This window comes from Taudactylus pleione, unplaced genomic scaffold (genome assembly GCF_031769625.1).
Source record: "Taudactylus pleione unplaced genomic scaffold, aTauple2 ptg000061l, whole genome shotgun sequence".
Taxonomy (NCBI): Eukaryota; Metazoa; Chordata; class Amphibia; order Anura; family Myobatrachidae; genus Taudactylus; species Taudactylus pleione.
The window spans coordinates 12,100,011-12,117,045 of record NW_028284463.1 but is presented as its reverse complement, the minus strand read 5'-3'; the positions used below and the strand labels follow the sequence as shown (position 1 = coordinate 12,117,045).

General features: G+C 49.5%; 1 protein-coding gene across 1 annotated transcript in view; it reads left to right on the top strand.

Annotated features, from left to right (window-relative positions):
• The first annotated feature begins 1,444 nt into the window (after positions 1 to 1,444).
• LOC148535048 (uncharacterized) overlaps positions 1,445 to 17,035 on the top strand; it is a 121,733-nt gene continuing 106,142 nt past the window's right edge. The window contains exon 1 of the mRNA XM_088464496.1: positions 1,445 to 1,651. Coding sequence (XP_088320622.1) covers positions 1,445 to 1,651 — 207 coding nt within the window. The remainder of the gene's footprint in view (positions 1,652 to 17,035) is intronic.

The following is a 17,035-nucleotide window of genomic DNA, read 5'->3' as shown; positions in this document are numbered from 1 at the left end:
ACTCGCCTACTATTCGGGCCAAAGTTCAAGTGTGGGCAGCGCTATGAGGCGATTCATTGCTCCGTCAGCCCTGAAAGTCGCATTTTTGTATCATAATGCAAATCAACAAGGGCCTTATTCAGAGCTGGACGCTGATCCAGTTGAGGCATGCGACTGTGTACGTAGCGGTACTGAGAAGTTATGCTATTGCCGCAGCTGCTGTAATGTGTAGAGACGCTCGCTGGCTGCATCTTTAGTTTTGCCGCATGCATATGAAGATGCACCATTGGCCGCGCTTCGAAAACTTCTGAGCCAGCCTATGGCTGCTCAGCATGTCCGTTTGAAGTAAGCCGCCAGGACCAGTGACGCAGCTGCTGGGTGTGACACGCCCACAAAATGCTTGTGACACACCCACGTTTGACTAGCCACCCCCCCTTCCGTTACCTCCCATATACGTGAACACTGACTGTCAATCACTCTGTGTCCAAATACTTTCCACGACCGCTGTTGGCGCAGTGCGGCCATTGCGGGAGAGTAGGCAAGTATTTATGAGAGAATATGACTCGTACCTATCTCAGTTTTTTCCTCTGAGAAGGCTGAAGGAGCAGAACTGGCCGGAAGTGGTGCATTTGCACATAAGAGAAACGTCCTGGTGGGTGTGTCATGGGTTGCGTCTTGTTCCAAGTCGGGCATGTGCACTGTGCACACCAACTTCAGTGGCAGTTCCTGCACCTAATATAGGTGGATGATTGTGAGGATGGCTATTCTGGCGGATGGAGGGCTCGGGGTGGTGGAACCTCATAGATGTAGGTCTTGCATTCACTGGAGGCATCCAGAATTTAAACCACATTACGTGTGTGACAGAATCAGGCCATTAGTGCGCTGTTCCCACAGTAGCACCCGTGTCTCTCACTTTATTTAATTTCAGGGCAGGCTACTTATGTAATACGGATAAGGAACATTGGCAGCCGAACTTTACAATTGTCCATGGAAGCTCAAACTTTGTCCAGGTCTGGAAGCACAGATGGCATAGGTGCCTGAGCAGGGCAGGAGCGAGCAAGCTTTGCAGTGGGGCACCGGGCTGGAGAAACGCACTACCCTGCCCTGTGGAGAGGTGTCCCGCTAGGGACATGGTGGCCAGCGCTGGGACCGAGTATCATATCCCAGCGCTGGAGGAGCAGCGGAAATGGTCAGCGGTAGCTGGCATTGGGACCAAGTGTAGGCTCCCAGCGCCGGTAAAGAGGTGGGTAAACTTGGCACAGTGCTCATTGTAGCTCGCAGCCTGACAGCCATGAAGCGGCAGCTATTTAAACTTGGCGCCGGCTGTGAGCCGCTCGCAGATCGGCAGCCAATCAGAGGCACCCACAGCAAGCCAATCGCGGCAAGCCATGTCACAGCTCCACGCGCTCGCGAAGTTTGAAGTCAGATTCTGCTGAGCAGAGCGAGGAGTTAGGCGACGGCGACTATGGACACCATGTCAAGAACTCCGGCAGCCGTGGAAGAGGCCAGAAGATGTCGTGGTAAGGAATGCAAGACACATCAAAGAAGAAATGGCACAGCTGGCCAGGACAGGCCAGTGGCCGAGGAAAGAAGCCGAGGATCCGAGAGTGCTGCCGTGGAGGAAAACAAAGAGCCAACAAATTTCCCCACTGTAGCTTCTCCAATCATACCGGTATTATTAAACCCTAGCCCACCAGGGTTGTCAGGCGTCAGGCCAGGGGGTACCAGTCAGGCCTCAGGCCTATGGATCATAGGCATGCCACAGGCCTATGCAACAGGGGTAACTGACTCTGCGCATTAGGCTCAGGTTGCTGTATTTAGATTTAGGCAGGCCCAAGGCCTGAGCCCGTTGATGAATTGAATATGGGCACTGGGCCCAGGTCACTTGGTTTGTGTGGCAAATAGGCAGGCGCTAGGCCTAAGCCCCTTTTTAGTGACCCGGGGCATTATGCCCAGGTCACTCGTTAAATCTAGGTAGGCCCTAAGCCTGAGGCCATTAAATAAAGTGACTCTGGACAGTAGGCCCAGGACACTGTGCAATAGGTTAGGTGGGCACAAGGCCCATGGCCACTGGTAATAGTCTGAGTATTAGGCCCAGGCTATTTAAAATAAAGGACCTCAGATAGGCGGGCACAAGTCCCGTACCAATTGAGAGTAAGCCTGGGCATTTGGCCCAGGCCAAAGTGCTACATTTCACAATATGGACTTTGTATTGAGACATGCTAAGAGGACATATTTGTAGGAGCGTGCACATTTATAGTTTGCAGGGGGGGCGCTGAACACCCCAACACCGGGCCCGTGCCTAGGTTTTCTCATAAGAATGATACCGGGCCTATCGGACCTATGCTGGAGTTGTTACTGGGCCCCTGGTACCCCGGCACTGATCCATACTAGAGATATATTGGAGGTAAGACATATTACCAGAGAGGTTATGGTTATCTCCACTCCTGTGTCTTCTGTACTTAGTCGACCTGCCCGTCTCTAGATTTAAACTAAAATCATTGGTAATATAAATCAGAAATGCAGCTAGAATTATCTTTGGTAGATTTTTCACAACCCTTCCCCATTGTTATGTAATGTTAATCGACCTCATACAGTTGGTCTATATTGATTCATTTTGCCAAGATCAAACCAGTCTGAATTTGTATAGTCAGGTAATTATTTGACATGGTCCCATAGGCGCTGGAATGTGGAATAGGGAGGATAAAGGGGCAGCTCCTCCCCCCCCCAACATCTGGGGAGGCGTCAATCAGAGGCAGAACCCGCTAGTTTCTTCTTGAGTCTGACTCTGAAGTTCTGAACCTGCCCAAGTGATCCCTCCCCTCCCTGACTGGGACCCGAGTCTCCGCCCACTCCTATCCTCTACCGTGTCTGTCACTACCCTGTCTGACATTTCTATTCGACTCCCTCCTGCCCCTGCCCAAGACCCTGCCCCCTCATCTGAGTCTTTGCCCCTTTTCTAGTCTTTCCTGTCTCTTTTATGCTTTTCCTGTGCCTTGGAGCTCTGACCGCAGATATGGACCAGACAGATAAGTGCCACAGGGGGTGTGAAAATGTTTTACTGCTATATAGGGGGGGGGGGGGGGTATACTTATGCAATTAGGAGAGAGGTGTGTATATATTTTCTTCTTGGGGGAGGGGTGAGTGTTTTAATGCTGTATGTGCTGGTGGTGGTGTCTTAATTTGTGTGTGTGGGGTATTATTGTGTGTGTGAATATTATTGTGTGTATGTGGGTGGAGGCATTAGGGAATGTGTATTATTGTGTGTGTGTGAATATTATTGCATGTATGTGGGTGGAGGCATTAGGGAATGTGTATTATTGTGTGTGTGTGGGGGTTATAATTTATTATTGTGTGTGTGGGGGATATCATTGTGTGTATGAGAGGTTTATTCATATTATCTGATATATGTGGGTCACCGATGGTCTCTGCATTATCTGGCATTCACTGCAACTCTCTCTGTATTATTTGGTGGTCACTACGATGCTCTCCATATTATATGGTGGTCACTGCAACTCTCTCTGTATTATTTGGTGGTCACTACGATGCTCTCCATATTATATGGTGGTCACTGCAACTCTCTCTGTATTATTTGGTGGTCACTACGATGCTCTCCATATTATATGGTGGTCACTGCAACTCTCTCTGTATTAGTTAGTGGTCACTACGAGACTCTTTCTGTATTATTTTGGAGGTCACTGCGATGCTCTCTGTGATATATTGCGGTCACTGCGCATCTCTCTGTATAATTTTGGTGGTCACTGTGATGATCTCTGTATTATATGGTGGTCACTGCGACTCTGCATTATTTGGTGGTCACTGTGACTCTCTGCATTATTTGATGGTCACTGCGACTCTCTGCATTATTTGGTGGTCACTGCAGTGCTCTCTGTACTATATGGTGGTCACTGCAATGTTATATGTATTATATGTCGGTCACTGCAATCTCTCTGTATTATAAGGCAGTCCCAGTGATGCTCTCTGTATTATATTGTGCTGACTGCTATGTTCTCTGTGTTATATGGCTGTCACTGCGATGTTCTCGTATTATATGTCGGTCACTGCAATGCTCTCTGTATTATATGTCGGTCACTGCGATGCTTAAAAGTGATGACCGCCACCGTATGCTGCACAGTGATCTGACACTGTCTGGGAGAAGAGAGGTGTTGCAGCACACTGTATCAGTGCTAGGCTCAGTGTGACAGTACACATGTGGATGTCTGATCCTGCACCAACACCTGGGACCTCATTCAGAGTCGGTTGTTGTGGCCGCACGGTCGTACGCCACCAATGTTCGCTAAACTGCGCATGCGTAAAGTTCGCAATGCGCGTGCGCAAACTAGCCGCTACGATCAGAAATTTCTCTCTCCTTGAACACAGCCAGGTCGGTAGTTTGAGTGACAGATTGAGGCGTTTGTGTGTGGTAACAGGGGAAGGTGCTTGAAAACAGGGGGAGTGGAGATCCGAACGCAGGTGTGCCTAATTATGCGAACGGCGTTTTATGGGAGTGCATACGGTTTATGGGAGTGCATAATTAACAAAGTAGCGTCATGGCACATGTGATATGGGAGGTTTTTACACTGACATGATCGTGGAGCTTAAGAGAGGGTATGGTCAACCTTAAGCTCTACGAGAAGTTCCGATGGTTCCCGATGGTCTCGATTAATCCTTATATGCCCGGAGATGACGTGCAATGCGTACTAGAAGGGGGTGTATTTTTTTTAATTCCGGCCGCTTCCTCCACTTGCTCGGCCAGCTACCGATCCGAACTTAGGGACGCAACTTGCGAGGGAATCATTTGCATATCCGGCCCCTTTTCCCGTACGACCGTGCGGCCGCTTCGACCGACTCTGAATGAGGTCCCTGGTGCCTAGATGCACAGCTCTCCCCCATGCTGCTGCCTGTATGGTGTATACAGAGTGTGACTTCTGCAGCTGCACACCAATATTCCGTCTGCGGGTTACTCCAGCTGCGCCTGAGGGGGCGACATTCAGCAATTTAGGGACACCAAAATTAAATCGTATCTTGGCCTCCCAACCTAAAAATGTTATGACGACCCTGTATGGTCCAATATGTCACATGACATTGCCTCATCTAAATGCTATTAGATTGTTTTTTTTTGTTAATGTTTTTCAGGGTATTTTTTTTATTTTATTTTTTTTTTGCAAATGGCAAATCTCATACATGAGCAGTGCACACAGGAGTGTCTGCAGTTTGAATACAAAAAATAAAAATAAATCAATTGTGAAATACTTGTATATGACTTAAAAATATTATTTTGATTTGTGTAAAGAAAAACCAAATATGAAAAAAAAATAAGAATCATTTTGTGGCGAATGGCGAATGGCGAATGGCGAATGTGCCTAGTTTCACAACATCACCCAAGACTGTTGCACAGTAATTACACCTTTGCCTGACAGATTCCAGAAGGTTTCTTCCTTTCATCATCAGTATCCAGATTCAAATGCTTTTACAGCCGGTCCCCACAGAAGATGCCTGGGCTGCTGGGCCTGTAATTACGCCCATGTGGAGGCTCCTACATTGTGTGTGTGTGAGATTAAACGAGAGGCCGCCAGTGGTGTGCGGTGGTATGTTCAGGAGCAGGGTGTGGCTGGGAATTGGGAGTGGGTTATGGTCGGAGACTAGGTGCGTGGGAGGATATTGTAGTGAACATGAAGGAAATAAGAGATTTTTTTTTATGCTACTCACAGCTGGTGTACTGAGCTGTATATCCACATTATACTGTGCCAGAGATGGCTTGTGCTGTATTTGTGCTGTCCCAAGTATCCAATCACTATACCCCTGTGTGCTTGCAGGACAAATATTATTGTTCATAAGTAATGATGTCATATTACAGTCACAGGATGGTGAGAGATGTTGGACAGCCCTGAACTAATATGGACAGGTGCCTAGGGAAACCATCAGACATTTGCACCCGATGGCTGCCCTGTGTCCACCTCTGAATCACCCCCATTGTGACATTAGTTGTGGTGCAACAAAAATGCTGTAGTGTAAACAGTTAGATTTGCTTTCATTTTCTGAAACAAGGAAAGTTAAAGCAGCAATCACATTTGTTTTCTTATTTAGACCCTGCCCCCTCCTCACACAATTATGTCCCATGACTGCCCCCTCCTACAATTTTAATTAGGTCCCAAAACGGCACCCCTCCTCCCACAATTATAATTATGCCCCATAACTGTCCATCCTTAACATTAATTATGTCAGATAGTTGCCCCATCCTCAAACAATTATGTCCCATAACTGCCCCCCTCTGTAGTGCCAACTATACAGTGCCCCCCTATGCAGTGTGCCCAATAGTGGTCCCCATTATGCAGTGCCCCTATTAGTAGTCCCCCCATGCAGTGCCCCTTATATAGTGCCCCCAGTAGTAGTCCCCCCCTATGCAGTGGCCCCAGTAGTGGTCACCATTATGCAGTGCCCCTTATATAGTGCCCCTTATAAAATGCCCCCTGTAGTAGTCCCCCCTATGAAATGCCCCCAGTAGTGGTCCCCACTATGCAGGGCCTCCAGTAGTAGTCCCCCCTATGCAGTTCTTCTTATACAGTGCCCCAGTAGTAGTCACTCCTATGCAGTGCCCCCAGTAGTGGTCCCCCCTATGCAGTGCCCCCAGTAGTGCTCCCCCTATGCAGTGCCCCCAGTTGTAGTCCCTCCTATGCAGTTCCCCCAGTAGTAGTGCTCCCCTATGCAGTGCTCCCAGTAGTAGTCCCCCTCTATGCAGTGCCTCCAGTAGTAGTCCCCCCTATGCAGTGCCCCAAGTAGTGGTCCACCCATGCAGTACCCTCAGTAGTAGTCCCCCCCAGGAGTGCCCATTATATTGTGTCCCCAGTAGTGGTCCCCCCTATGCAGTGCCCCCAGTAGTAGTCCGCACTATGCAGTGCCCCTTATACAGTGCCCCCAGTAGTAGTCCCCCCCTATGCAGTGCCCCCAGTAGTAGTCCTCCCTATGCATTGCCATGAGTAGTAATCCCCCCTATGCATTGCCCCCAGTAGTGGTCTCCACTATGCAGTGCTTCCAGTAGTAGTTCCCCCTATGCAGTGCCCCTTATACAGTGCCCCCAGTAGTGGTCCTCCCATGCAGTGCCCCCCCAGTAGTAGTCACCCCTATGCAGTGCCACCAGTAGTGGTCCCTCCTATGCAGTGCTCCCAGTAGTAGTCCCCCCCTATGCAGTGCCCCCAGTAGTAGTCCACCCTATGCAGTGCCCCGAGTAGTAGTCCCCCCATGCAGTGCCCCAGTAGTAGTGCCCCTTATATTGCATAACCAGTAGTAGTCCCTCCTATGCAGTTCCCCCAGTAGTGCCCCTTATATTGCGTCCCTGGTAGTGGTCCCCCTATGCAGTGCCCCCCCCAGTAGTAGTCCCCCCTATGCAGTGCCCCTTATATTGTGTACCCAGTAGTGGTCCCCCCTATGCAGTGCCACTAGTAGTAGTCCCCCCTATGCAGTTCCCCCAGTAGTGCCCCTTATATTGCGTCCCCAGTAGTGGTCCACCCTATGCAGTGCCCCCCAGTAGTAGTCCCCCCTATGCAGTGCCCCTTACATATATTGGACAAAGACACAAAAAAAACCCAACAACACTTACCTGAATCCCCGCGCCTGCCGCTGTTCGCTCCTCTGTTCGGCATCCTCCCGGCCCGCTCTGCACTATGAGAGAGACGTCATCACGTCTCTCCCATCACCCACTGCGAGAGCCGGAAGGCGGAGCACATGAGTAAGCTCCAACCTGGCTCCTGCAGTGGGCGCAGCAGCCAGTGAGGGTTTGTCTGACTCTTATTGGCTGCCAAAACAAACACACTGCTGACGGCGGTGTGTTTGTTTCTGTGTACTGCGGACCGCACTCCCTTCAGTCCGCACTACACTAACCATCGGCGGGCCACAGGGAACGGCTCCGTGGCCACGGGTTGAAGACCCATGCTCTACACCTACAAATCCTAATCTTTTTTTCAAAATCTCTCTGAAGGTAAAACAATTATGGTTGCCATGCACAGGCACAATCAGTTGGTTATACAGACACAGGGGCTTATTCTGAGCAGGGAGCAAAGCTGAAAAGAGCAAGTAACTGTGCATCTTGGCAAAACCATGCTGCTCTGCAGGTGGGGCAGGTGTAAAATGTGCAGTGAGATTTCAGGGGGAATTCAATTGGGTTGTCCCCGCAGCTAAGTGAACACTTAATTAGCTGCGGGAAACGCGCGCGCTAAGCCCTGGAGGGTGGATATTTAATCGCAGCCTCATTGAGTGTAGACTCTGGAGTTTAATGCGTGGTAAAAAACTCATAGATTCCAGCACTTTGCATAGAATCTATGGGAGCGCACGCATTAACCCATGGCTTACCATGCAGGGGAAATGCAGACAAATTAAATAGCTCCGAACAGGAAACTTGGAGCTATTCCCTGCGTGGCAATCCCTACGCCTAATTGAATTCCCCCCTTAGATTTGGGAGGGGCGGGTACAAATTCAGATTTAAATTGCAGTGTAAAAATAAAGCTGTCCAGCATCTATAGTCTACATGCAAAAACAGCCAGTACTTACCCTGCATGCAAAAAATTATATGTATTTGCATCATACTTGCTGACTCTCACAATGGCCGGGAGGCTCCCAAAAAATGGGTGGGGCTCCCGGTCCTCCGAAAGTAAGAGGGCAATTCCCCCTTACAGGCCGCAACCCCCCCCCCACACACACACACTTACCTGGCAAAAGTGGGCAGTCAGGAGGGTACCAATGACACGATTTGCGCTGAATTGCGTCATCGTATCCCCGTGCCCTGCTGAATTGCGTCATCGTATCCCCGTGCCCTGCTTTACAATGGTGGAAATCTCTGCATTGTATAGTGTAGGGCAGGGCCGAGATGACAAGATCACGCCACCACGCCCACCGTTGCTGCCACCACGCCCCCTGCAGGGCCCCCTCCCACACAAGGAGAGGAGATGGAGTTCGCTCCAGCAGGGTTTTACCACCATCACAGCAGTCGGGGCACAATTGTCCCAAATGCCCGGGAAGGTGGCGGTATGCCCTGTGAGTGTACTGGGCTGAGGGCACCCGGTACCTGTAATGGATGCGGAATCACTTAAGCAAACAAATATATGTGTTTTGTGTATATAAAAATGAATGTATAATAATATAAGTAACAACAGCCAGTGGGGGGTTCACCACACAAAGAGTCCAATAAAACACCCTACCTAAAAGGGGTTATAGTGAAGCAAACCACGGAGACTTCAAGGCCCCATCACTAAAGCAATTCTTGGCCAACCCAAAAGAAGCTGGAACCCTTAGTCAGTGCTGTTTCAGATGATGACCACTGAGGTCGACGTGAGGCCGTATTCTATACCTAGGGGTCTATTTACTAAGCAGTGTTAGGAGACAGTGTGAAAAGTGATAAGTCAGTGATAAGGTGCCAGCAGGGCCGGCCCTAACCCAAATTTTTTTGTAAGCGAGTAAATTTTTTGGTGCCCCCCTATGTAGTGCCCGCGGTAGTGGTCCCCCCTGTGCAGTGCCCCTTGTGCCCCCAGTAGTAAGCTTATATAGTGCCCCCAGTAGTAGTCCCCCTATGCAGTGCCCCTTATATAGTGCCCCCAGTAGTAGTCCCCCCCATGCAGTGCCCCCAGTAGTGGTCCCCCCCTTGTAGTGCCCCTAGTAGTAATCCCCCCTCTTGTAGAGCCCCTAGTAGTCCCCACTTGTAGTAGTCCCCCCATTGTTGTGCCCCCAGTGAAACCCCGCTCCTGGTCCCGCCGCTGCTATCAGCTCCTCCGTCCGTTCTCCAGGGCCGCTTTGCATTATGGGAGAGACTCCATGACGTCTCTCCCATTACCCACTGCGGGAGCCGGAAGATGGCTCCCGCAGTGGGAGCAGCAGCAGCCGATGAGAGTCTGACAGACTCTCATCAGCTGCTGAAACAAACACACAGCTGCCGGCACCGGCGGCTGTGTGTTTGGCACTGTGTAGCGCTGACCGAACTCCGTCCGGTCAGCGCTACACGCGCGGTGCAGCTGTGTCACAGAGACACAGTCTGCACCGTGGTAAGCCTCTAATAAATCTGCATGGTCGCGGCCGCGGCACCCTTCACTATGTGGCGCCTTACGCGGCCACGTACCATGCGTGACCATGGAACCGGCCCTGGGTGCCAGCCAATCAGCTCCCAACTGTCATTTTTCAAACACAGCCTGTGAGATGACAGTTGGGAGCTGATTGGCTGACACCTTATCACTGACTTATCACTTTTCACTCTGTCTCCTAACAATGCTTAGTAAATAGACCCCTGAATTAGTGGTCAAGTGTAGCAGTTGCCATAGCAACCAATCAGCTGCGAGGTAGCATTTATCAAGTACATTTTATAAAATGATAGGTAGAATCTGACTGGTTGATTTGGGAAACTTCTCCACATTAGGAGGTTAGATCATTTCACCCCATGCCTCCATCACTTTATTACCACGACCCCTTTTGTGTTTGACGCCATGAACATCTTGTTCCGCTGGGCAATATATGGGAAGTAAAATAATGTAATAGACTAGCATCAAACAATTAAATGAACATTACTGAAACACTTATATAAGCAATGCTCAGGACACTCTCAGAATGAATTTAATAAAACGCTGATAGCTACCAAAATGTTACATTATTACTACTATTATTATTATTATTATTATTAATCCTACTGCTACTACTATCGCTACTGCTATTAATAGTACCTAACTACATACCACAATGTATTGGAAAAATATATATACAGTACCTGATATTTATGGTTTGGCAAAAAAAACAAGTAGAGTACTCATTGCAGGATGGAGGTGAATACGCGGCCACAGTATTTTTTATTACAGCGAAAATGTAAATATTTTGGTTCTCATTTATAGTTAAGGCCCCCATACACCTATGCGATTTCTAGACGATCACACGATTTTCGACTTGACGTACGTTCAGTCTTGTTGAAATCGTGCATGTTTTCATCCGATGCGCGCTCCCGTGGGTCCTTCAGTCGTATCGTATGATCATGTTCCAATGTATCGTGTTCAGAACGTGGCTTTTTTTTTTTCCATGCGATCCATCGTGCGGCAATACAGTCATTTCAATGACTGTTTGTCCCTATTCCCTAATGAGCGCGTGAGGCACACAATCGCTCTTACGACTGATCCTGTGCTAAGAAAAAAAATAAATGGTGACGACGGGACTGCAGGGTAATCCGATGTGAATCGGATCGGATGCTGATCGCGTCGGTGTATGGGCCACTTTAGATGTAGAGATCAGAAAAGATTGTGAACTCAAATTAGCTCGTACAATAGCGCTCACAGGGCCAGATTCAGCGAGGATCGCAACTGCTAATACGCACGCAATCGGCCGATTGTTGCGTACTGTGCTTGCGTATGCATTGCAGTGCGTGAACCATCCAGTGCGATCGGGACAGCGATCGCAGTGACTACGCAGACCCATGGCAGAGTGATTAGCAGGAATTGCCGTTTGTGGGTGGTGAAGGCGGAGGGGGGTTGGGGAAACGCAGGCGTGCCAGTGCGTGTGAACGCCGTTATAGGGGCGTGCATAAGTTATCCACTGCGATGCCTTACGCAGCCTGAGGCCTCATAGTGTGCGCTGAGGTTAGAAATTTCTGAGTAAGGTCAGAGCTTGTGCAAGTGTGTGTGAGGCTGCGATGTTACTCGATTGTGCCGATGGTTTTGCAGTCTTGCTAAACATTACGGATGTGTGTAAGGTAAAGTGGGCGTCCTTATGTAGTGCTGCAGCGGCATAGCGATGCTTACTGAACCAGGCCTGCAGTTAGGTCTGGAGAAAGGACACGCCATCATTCCCAACTTATGTATGGGGTACAGATGTGTCTGGAGCAAAGATCCCACAGTTGACATCGGAAATTCTTTCCCTGGGCCAAGCTGTTTGAATGACCAAGGTAAAAAATGTAAAAAAATTATGACAGTGGATTATTTTATTGTAAGAATATTTATTTATTTTAAATGCACCCCCGGTTCCCACCCCATCCATAAAATCCATAGCCGTACAGTCTGGAGGGATGCGGTCAGTATCCTGACAGTTGGGATGTGAGCGCTTAGAATGTCGGCATTGGAATCCCGACATCGGTTAGAATCCTGGCGACCGGTATCCCGATGAAAAGTACAGGGGTTATTGGGAGGGTTAGGCACTTGAGGGAGGGTTAGCCAACTGGGGGAGGAGGGTTAGGTTTAGGGTGCGAGGGGGGGGAGGTTAGGTTTAGGCACTAGGGAGGGAGGTTAGGTTTAGGCAGCAGGGAGGGAGGGGGAGGGAGAGGGGGAGGGTTAGGCACTAGGGGAGGAGGGTTAGGCACTAGAGGAGGAGGGTTAGGCACTAGAGGAGGAGGGTTAGGTTTAGGGTGTGGGGGGGAGGTTAGGTTTAGGCACTAGGGAGGGAGGTTAGGTTTAGGCAGCAGGGAGGGAGGGGGAGGGTTAGGCACTAGAGGAGGAGGGTTAGGCACTAGGGGAGGAGGGTTAGGTTTAGGGTGCGGGGGGGGAGGTTAGGTTTAGGCAGCAGGGAGGGAGGGGGAGGGAGAGGGGGAGGGTTAGGCACTAGGGGAGGAGGGTTAGGTTTAGGGTGTGGGGGGAGGTTAGGTTTAGGCACTAGGGAGGGAGGTTAGGTTTAGGCAGCAGGGAGGGAGGGGGAGGGAGAGGGGGAGGGTTAGGCACTAGAGGAGGAGGGTTAGGCACTAGGGGAGGAGGGTTAGGTTTAGGCAGCAGGGAGGGAGGGGGAGGGAGAGGGTTAGGCACTAGAGGAGGAGGGTTAGGTTTAGGGTGCGGGGGGGGAGGTTAGGTTCAGGCACTAGGGAGGGAGGTTAGGTTTAGGCAGCAGGGAGGGAGGGGGAGGGTTAGGCACTAGAGGAGGAGGGTTAGGCACTAGGGGAGGAGGGTTAGGTTTAGGGTGGAGGAGGGTTAGGTTTAGGGTGCGGGGGGGGGTTAGGTTTAGGCACTAAGGAGGGAGGTTAGGTTTAGGCACCAGGGAGAGAGGGTAAGGGGTAGGGAGGGAGAGGGGGAGGGTTAGGCACTAGGGGAGGAGGGTTAGGCACTAGGGGACATAGGCGAAACTGCGGGGTGGTCCGGGGGTGCACCGGACCACCCATTAGCCCAGTTTGCCGATCCGCCATATTTAATGAGTGGCGCCTGGTCAGGAATGCAAGTCTTGTCTGTTTGGCTGCACTGGAGGACCAGTTTACCTTTATTGTTGCCGAGCTCCTCCCCTGTGTGTTAGCCCAATCGTAAATCAGGCCATGTACGAGCGCATGACGTCAGTCAGTGCGCGCTTGCTTTCTGTGATGAAGAGCTTGTGGAGGAGCTGTGCTGCTCTGCACAAAGGAGGACACCAGCGAGAGGATTCCTCAGTGTCAGTGACTGTGTGCTGTGACACTGAAAGCCCAGCTGCCACTGCTGCAAGACGTATTGGAAGAGCAGAGGCGGTCAGAGTAAAGCAATTTATTTTGCTTTCCCCCAGGTAAGGCAATTCTTCATGCTGCAGCTAGCAGGGGAAAGGAGGGGGGTTGCATTAAGTCTGTATTGACAGCCCTTGGCAGAGAACCCCTGATTTTCATAAATTTATTTGAGTACTGACCTAAATGGGTATAGGTAGCATCTTCCAACACCATATTCTTTTTTTTTTCTATTCCTTTTTTTTTTACTTCAGACAAATTTGATAATGCATGATCAATATAGATACAGTATATGGAATCTATATAAGCCATCATAATCATATTCATTAACAATTTTTATCTGTAATAAAAAAATGTAGGGAGTAGAAATAAAATGTGTGTGTATATATATATATATATATATATGTATATATATACAAAGTATAGATAGATAGACAGACAGTGTACCCCCTTACTCTTTAATTCTCAACCAGTCTTTGTGGCCTAATTTCCCCTGCTGCAGTGCCTGACTTTGCTAGTATGAGGATTCAGTGAAAATACAGACAGTAGGGATGCCGGCATGACACCTGTCAGAATCCCGGTGGTAAGTACAGGGGTTAGGGGGAGGGTTAAGCACTAAGTGAGGGTTAGGTTTAGGGTGCGGGAAGGGGAAGGTTAGGTTTAGGCACTAGGGGTGCGATTGAGCTCCCGGAGCTATTCAATTCAGTGCTCTGTGTGGTCGGAGAATGACGGTTATTGCTCCTTAACAAGGGTGTTAAGGCGCGTTAACCGGCATTCTCTGACCAAAGTGCCAGGCGCGCGGCTGTTAGCTCCGCGCTAAGCAGAAAAACAGCCGCGCGCCCGGCACTTTGGTCGTATTTCTCCTCGCATTCCCAGGGGGGTGCGAGAAGAAATCCTTAGCACCCAAACAGCGCGGTGAATTGAATAGCTGTGGGAGCTCCCTCCCACGGCTATTCAACATTGCATTGAATTGAATCACCCCTAGGAGGGGGAGGGAGAGGGGGAGGATACTGATAGACAAGTGTTGGTATCCTAACCCCCTCTCAGGATGCCGACGTCAGGATTCTGACCGCCGGGAACCCGACCGTTGGCACCTGTAACCCAACCCGTTAGTATGATGCTGCTGAAAGTCATGCTACACCAATGTTACATATATGAATGTAGGCACGGTGCATGGTGCAAGTTGTTGGCCACATCACAGTGCTGAAATGTTGAAATCCTGATCTGCTCTGCCTGTCCCCTCCAGTCTGATGGCACGTGGCACTGTGTCGGGTGACGTCAGCCTGGAGGGCAGAGGCAGAGCAGATCAAGATTTCAACATTCCATTATTGTAAAAAGGCCCACACCCAGCTACTTATTGATTCATCCCGGCTGGCAATTTTTTTTGGTGGGGAACACTGATATATATCTTTCTGCTGTCTGTCCATCCATTCTATCATCTTGTTTCCCAGTTTCTTTATTGCATTGACATTTTGCTGACTTAGGGCCTGATTCAGAGCCGCTCATAAGCGGCAGTACGCTCGTTCTGAGCGATGTTCGCACTTCTGCGCATGCGTACGGTTTATAATACGCATGCGCGAACCAGTCAGTGCGGCCAAAAATCGTTTGTTCGCTATATAGCGAATGCCTGCTACTTTGAGTGACAGGAGGAGGCGTATGTGGGTGGTAACGGGAAGGTGCTTGAAAACGGGGAGTGGAGATCAGAACGCAGGCGTGCTTAAAGGTCAAAACGGGCGTTTTATGGGTGTGCATAACTAATACAGCAGCATCATTGACCACGTCACTGGGTGATTTTAGAGACAGAACTGCTCGCAAAATTGTGGTAGCAAAAACCAACTACAAGAATAGCGAGCAGTTCATACGCTGGTCGATGTACTCGATTAATCTAATAAATAGCGGACATGACGTAGGATGCGAGCGGCCAGGCAGGGGGCGTAGTTTTCCAAAAAACGACCGCAAGTTTTGTTCGCTCGTTCAGACCTAGAGGCGTGAACAGACCGCAAAGAGCGAACGGATCATTTGAATAGCCACCCCTATTTTCTGGACGAGCGAGCGCTAATTGCGTCCGGCTCTGAATCAGGCCCTTAATCAATATTACTATTGTTCAAAATGGTCAAAACACTTGGGAAAGCAAATGTGCCAAGGTGAGCAAATAAATTTTTTTATATATATATATATATATATATTTATTATGTATATATATATATTTATGTATATATATATATATATATATATATATATATATTAGGGGTGAGCGGGTTTGGATTTCTGAAATCCGAACCCCCCCGATCCGAGGCCGATCCGAGTCAGGCTCGACTTTTCCCGCCTGACTCGGATCTGAAATCGAGGCAAAGCGTCATCATCCCGCCTTCCGGGTCTCGCGGGTTTTGGATCCTATATAAGGTACCCGCGTCGGCGCCATTTTCTCACTCGGCTGTGGACAGCGAAGAGGGAGGGTGGGAGTTAGGGCTGGCTGGGCTGTGTAGTGTAGTGCAGAGTAGTGTTGTGCTGTGCTGTGCTGCGCTGTGCTGCTGTTGTCCATAGGGGCTGTGTCCACTACTTCAAAGTCCATAGGGGCTGGCTGTGTTGTGCTGTGCTGCTGTTGTTAATAGGGGCTGTGTCCACTACTTCAAAGTCCATAGGGGCTGGCTGGACTGTGTTGTGCAGTCAGTTGTCCATAGGGGCTGTGTCCACTCCAAAGTCCTGTGCAGTGTCCCAGTCCTAAAGGGGTGCTGTAGTGTTGTCCAGGGGGTGCTCTGTCCGTCAGGGGTGCTCCCCCCAAGTGCTATAAAAAAATTTTTTTTTTCTGTGTTTGTGAATTGTGTGCGCAGTAGCCGCACGTGCATCAACAAAGTAGTGCCAAGCGTGCGCCTGTGTCATAAGTAAAGGGCCAGCTGGCTTGACCGTTAAAGGGTGCTGTAACCCCCAAAGTACACTCCAGTCCAAACCAAATAAAAAAATATTTTCTGTGTTTGTGAATTGTGTGCGCAGTAGCCGCACGTGCATCAACAAAGTAGTGCCAAGCGTGCGCCTGTGTCATAAGTAAAGGGCCGGCTGGCTTGACCGTTAAAGGGTGCTGTAACCCCCAAAGTACACTCCAAACCAAATAAAAAAATTTTTTCTGTGTTTGTGAATTGTGTGCGCAGTAGCCGCACGTACATCAACAAAGTAGTGCCAAGCGTGCGCCTGTGTCATAAGTAAAGGGCCAGCTGGCTTGACCGTTAAAGGGTGCTGTAACCCCCAAAGTACACTCCAAACCAAATAAAAAAATATTTTCTGTGTTTGTGAATTGTGTGCGCAGTAGCCGCACATGCATCAACAAAGTAGTGCCAAGCATGCGCCTGTGTCATAAATAAAGGGCCGGCTGGCTTGACCGTTAAAGGGTGCTGTAACCCCTAAAGTACACTCCAAACCAAATAAAAAAATATTTTCTGTGTTTGTGAATTGTGTGCGCAGTAGCCGCACGTGCATCAACAAAGTAGTGCCAAACGTGCGCCTGTGTCATAAGTAAAGGGCCGGCTGGCTTGACTGTTAAAGGGTGCTGTAACCCCCAAAGTACACTCCAAACCAAATAAAAAATGTTTTTCTGTGTTTGTGAATTGTGTGCGCAGTAGCCGCACGTGCATCAACAAAGTAGTGCCAAGCGTGCGCCTG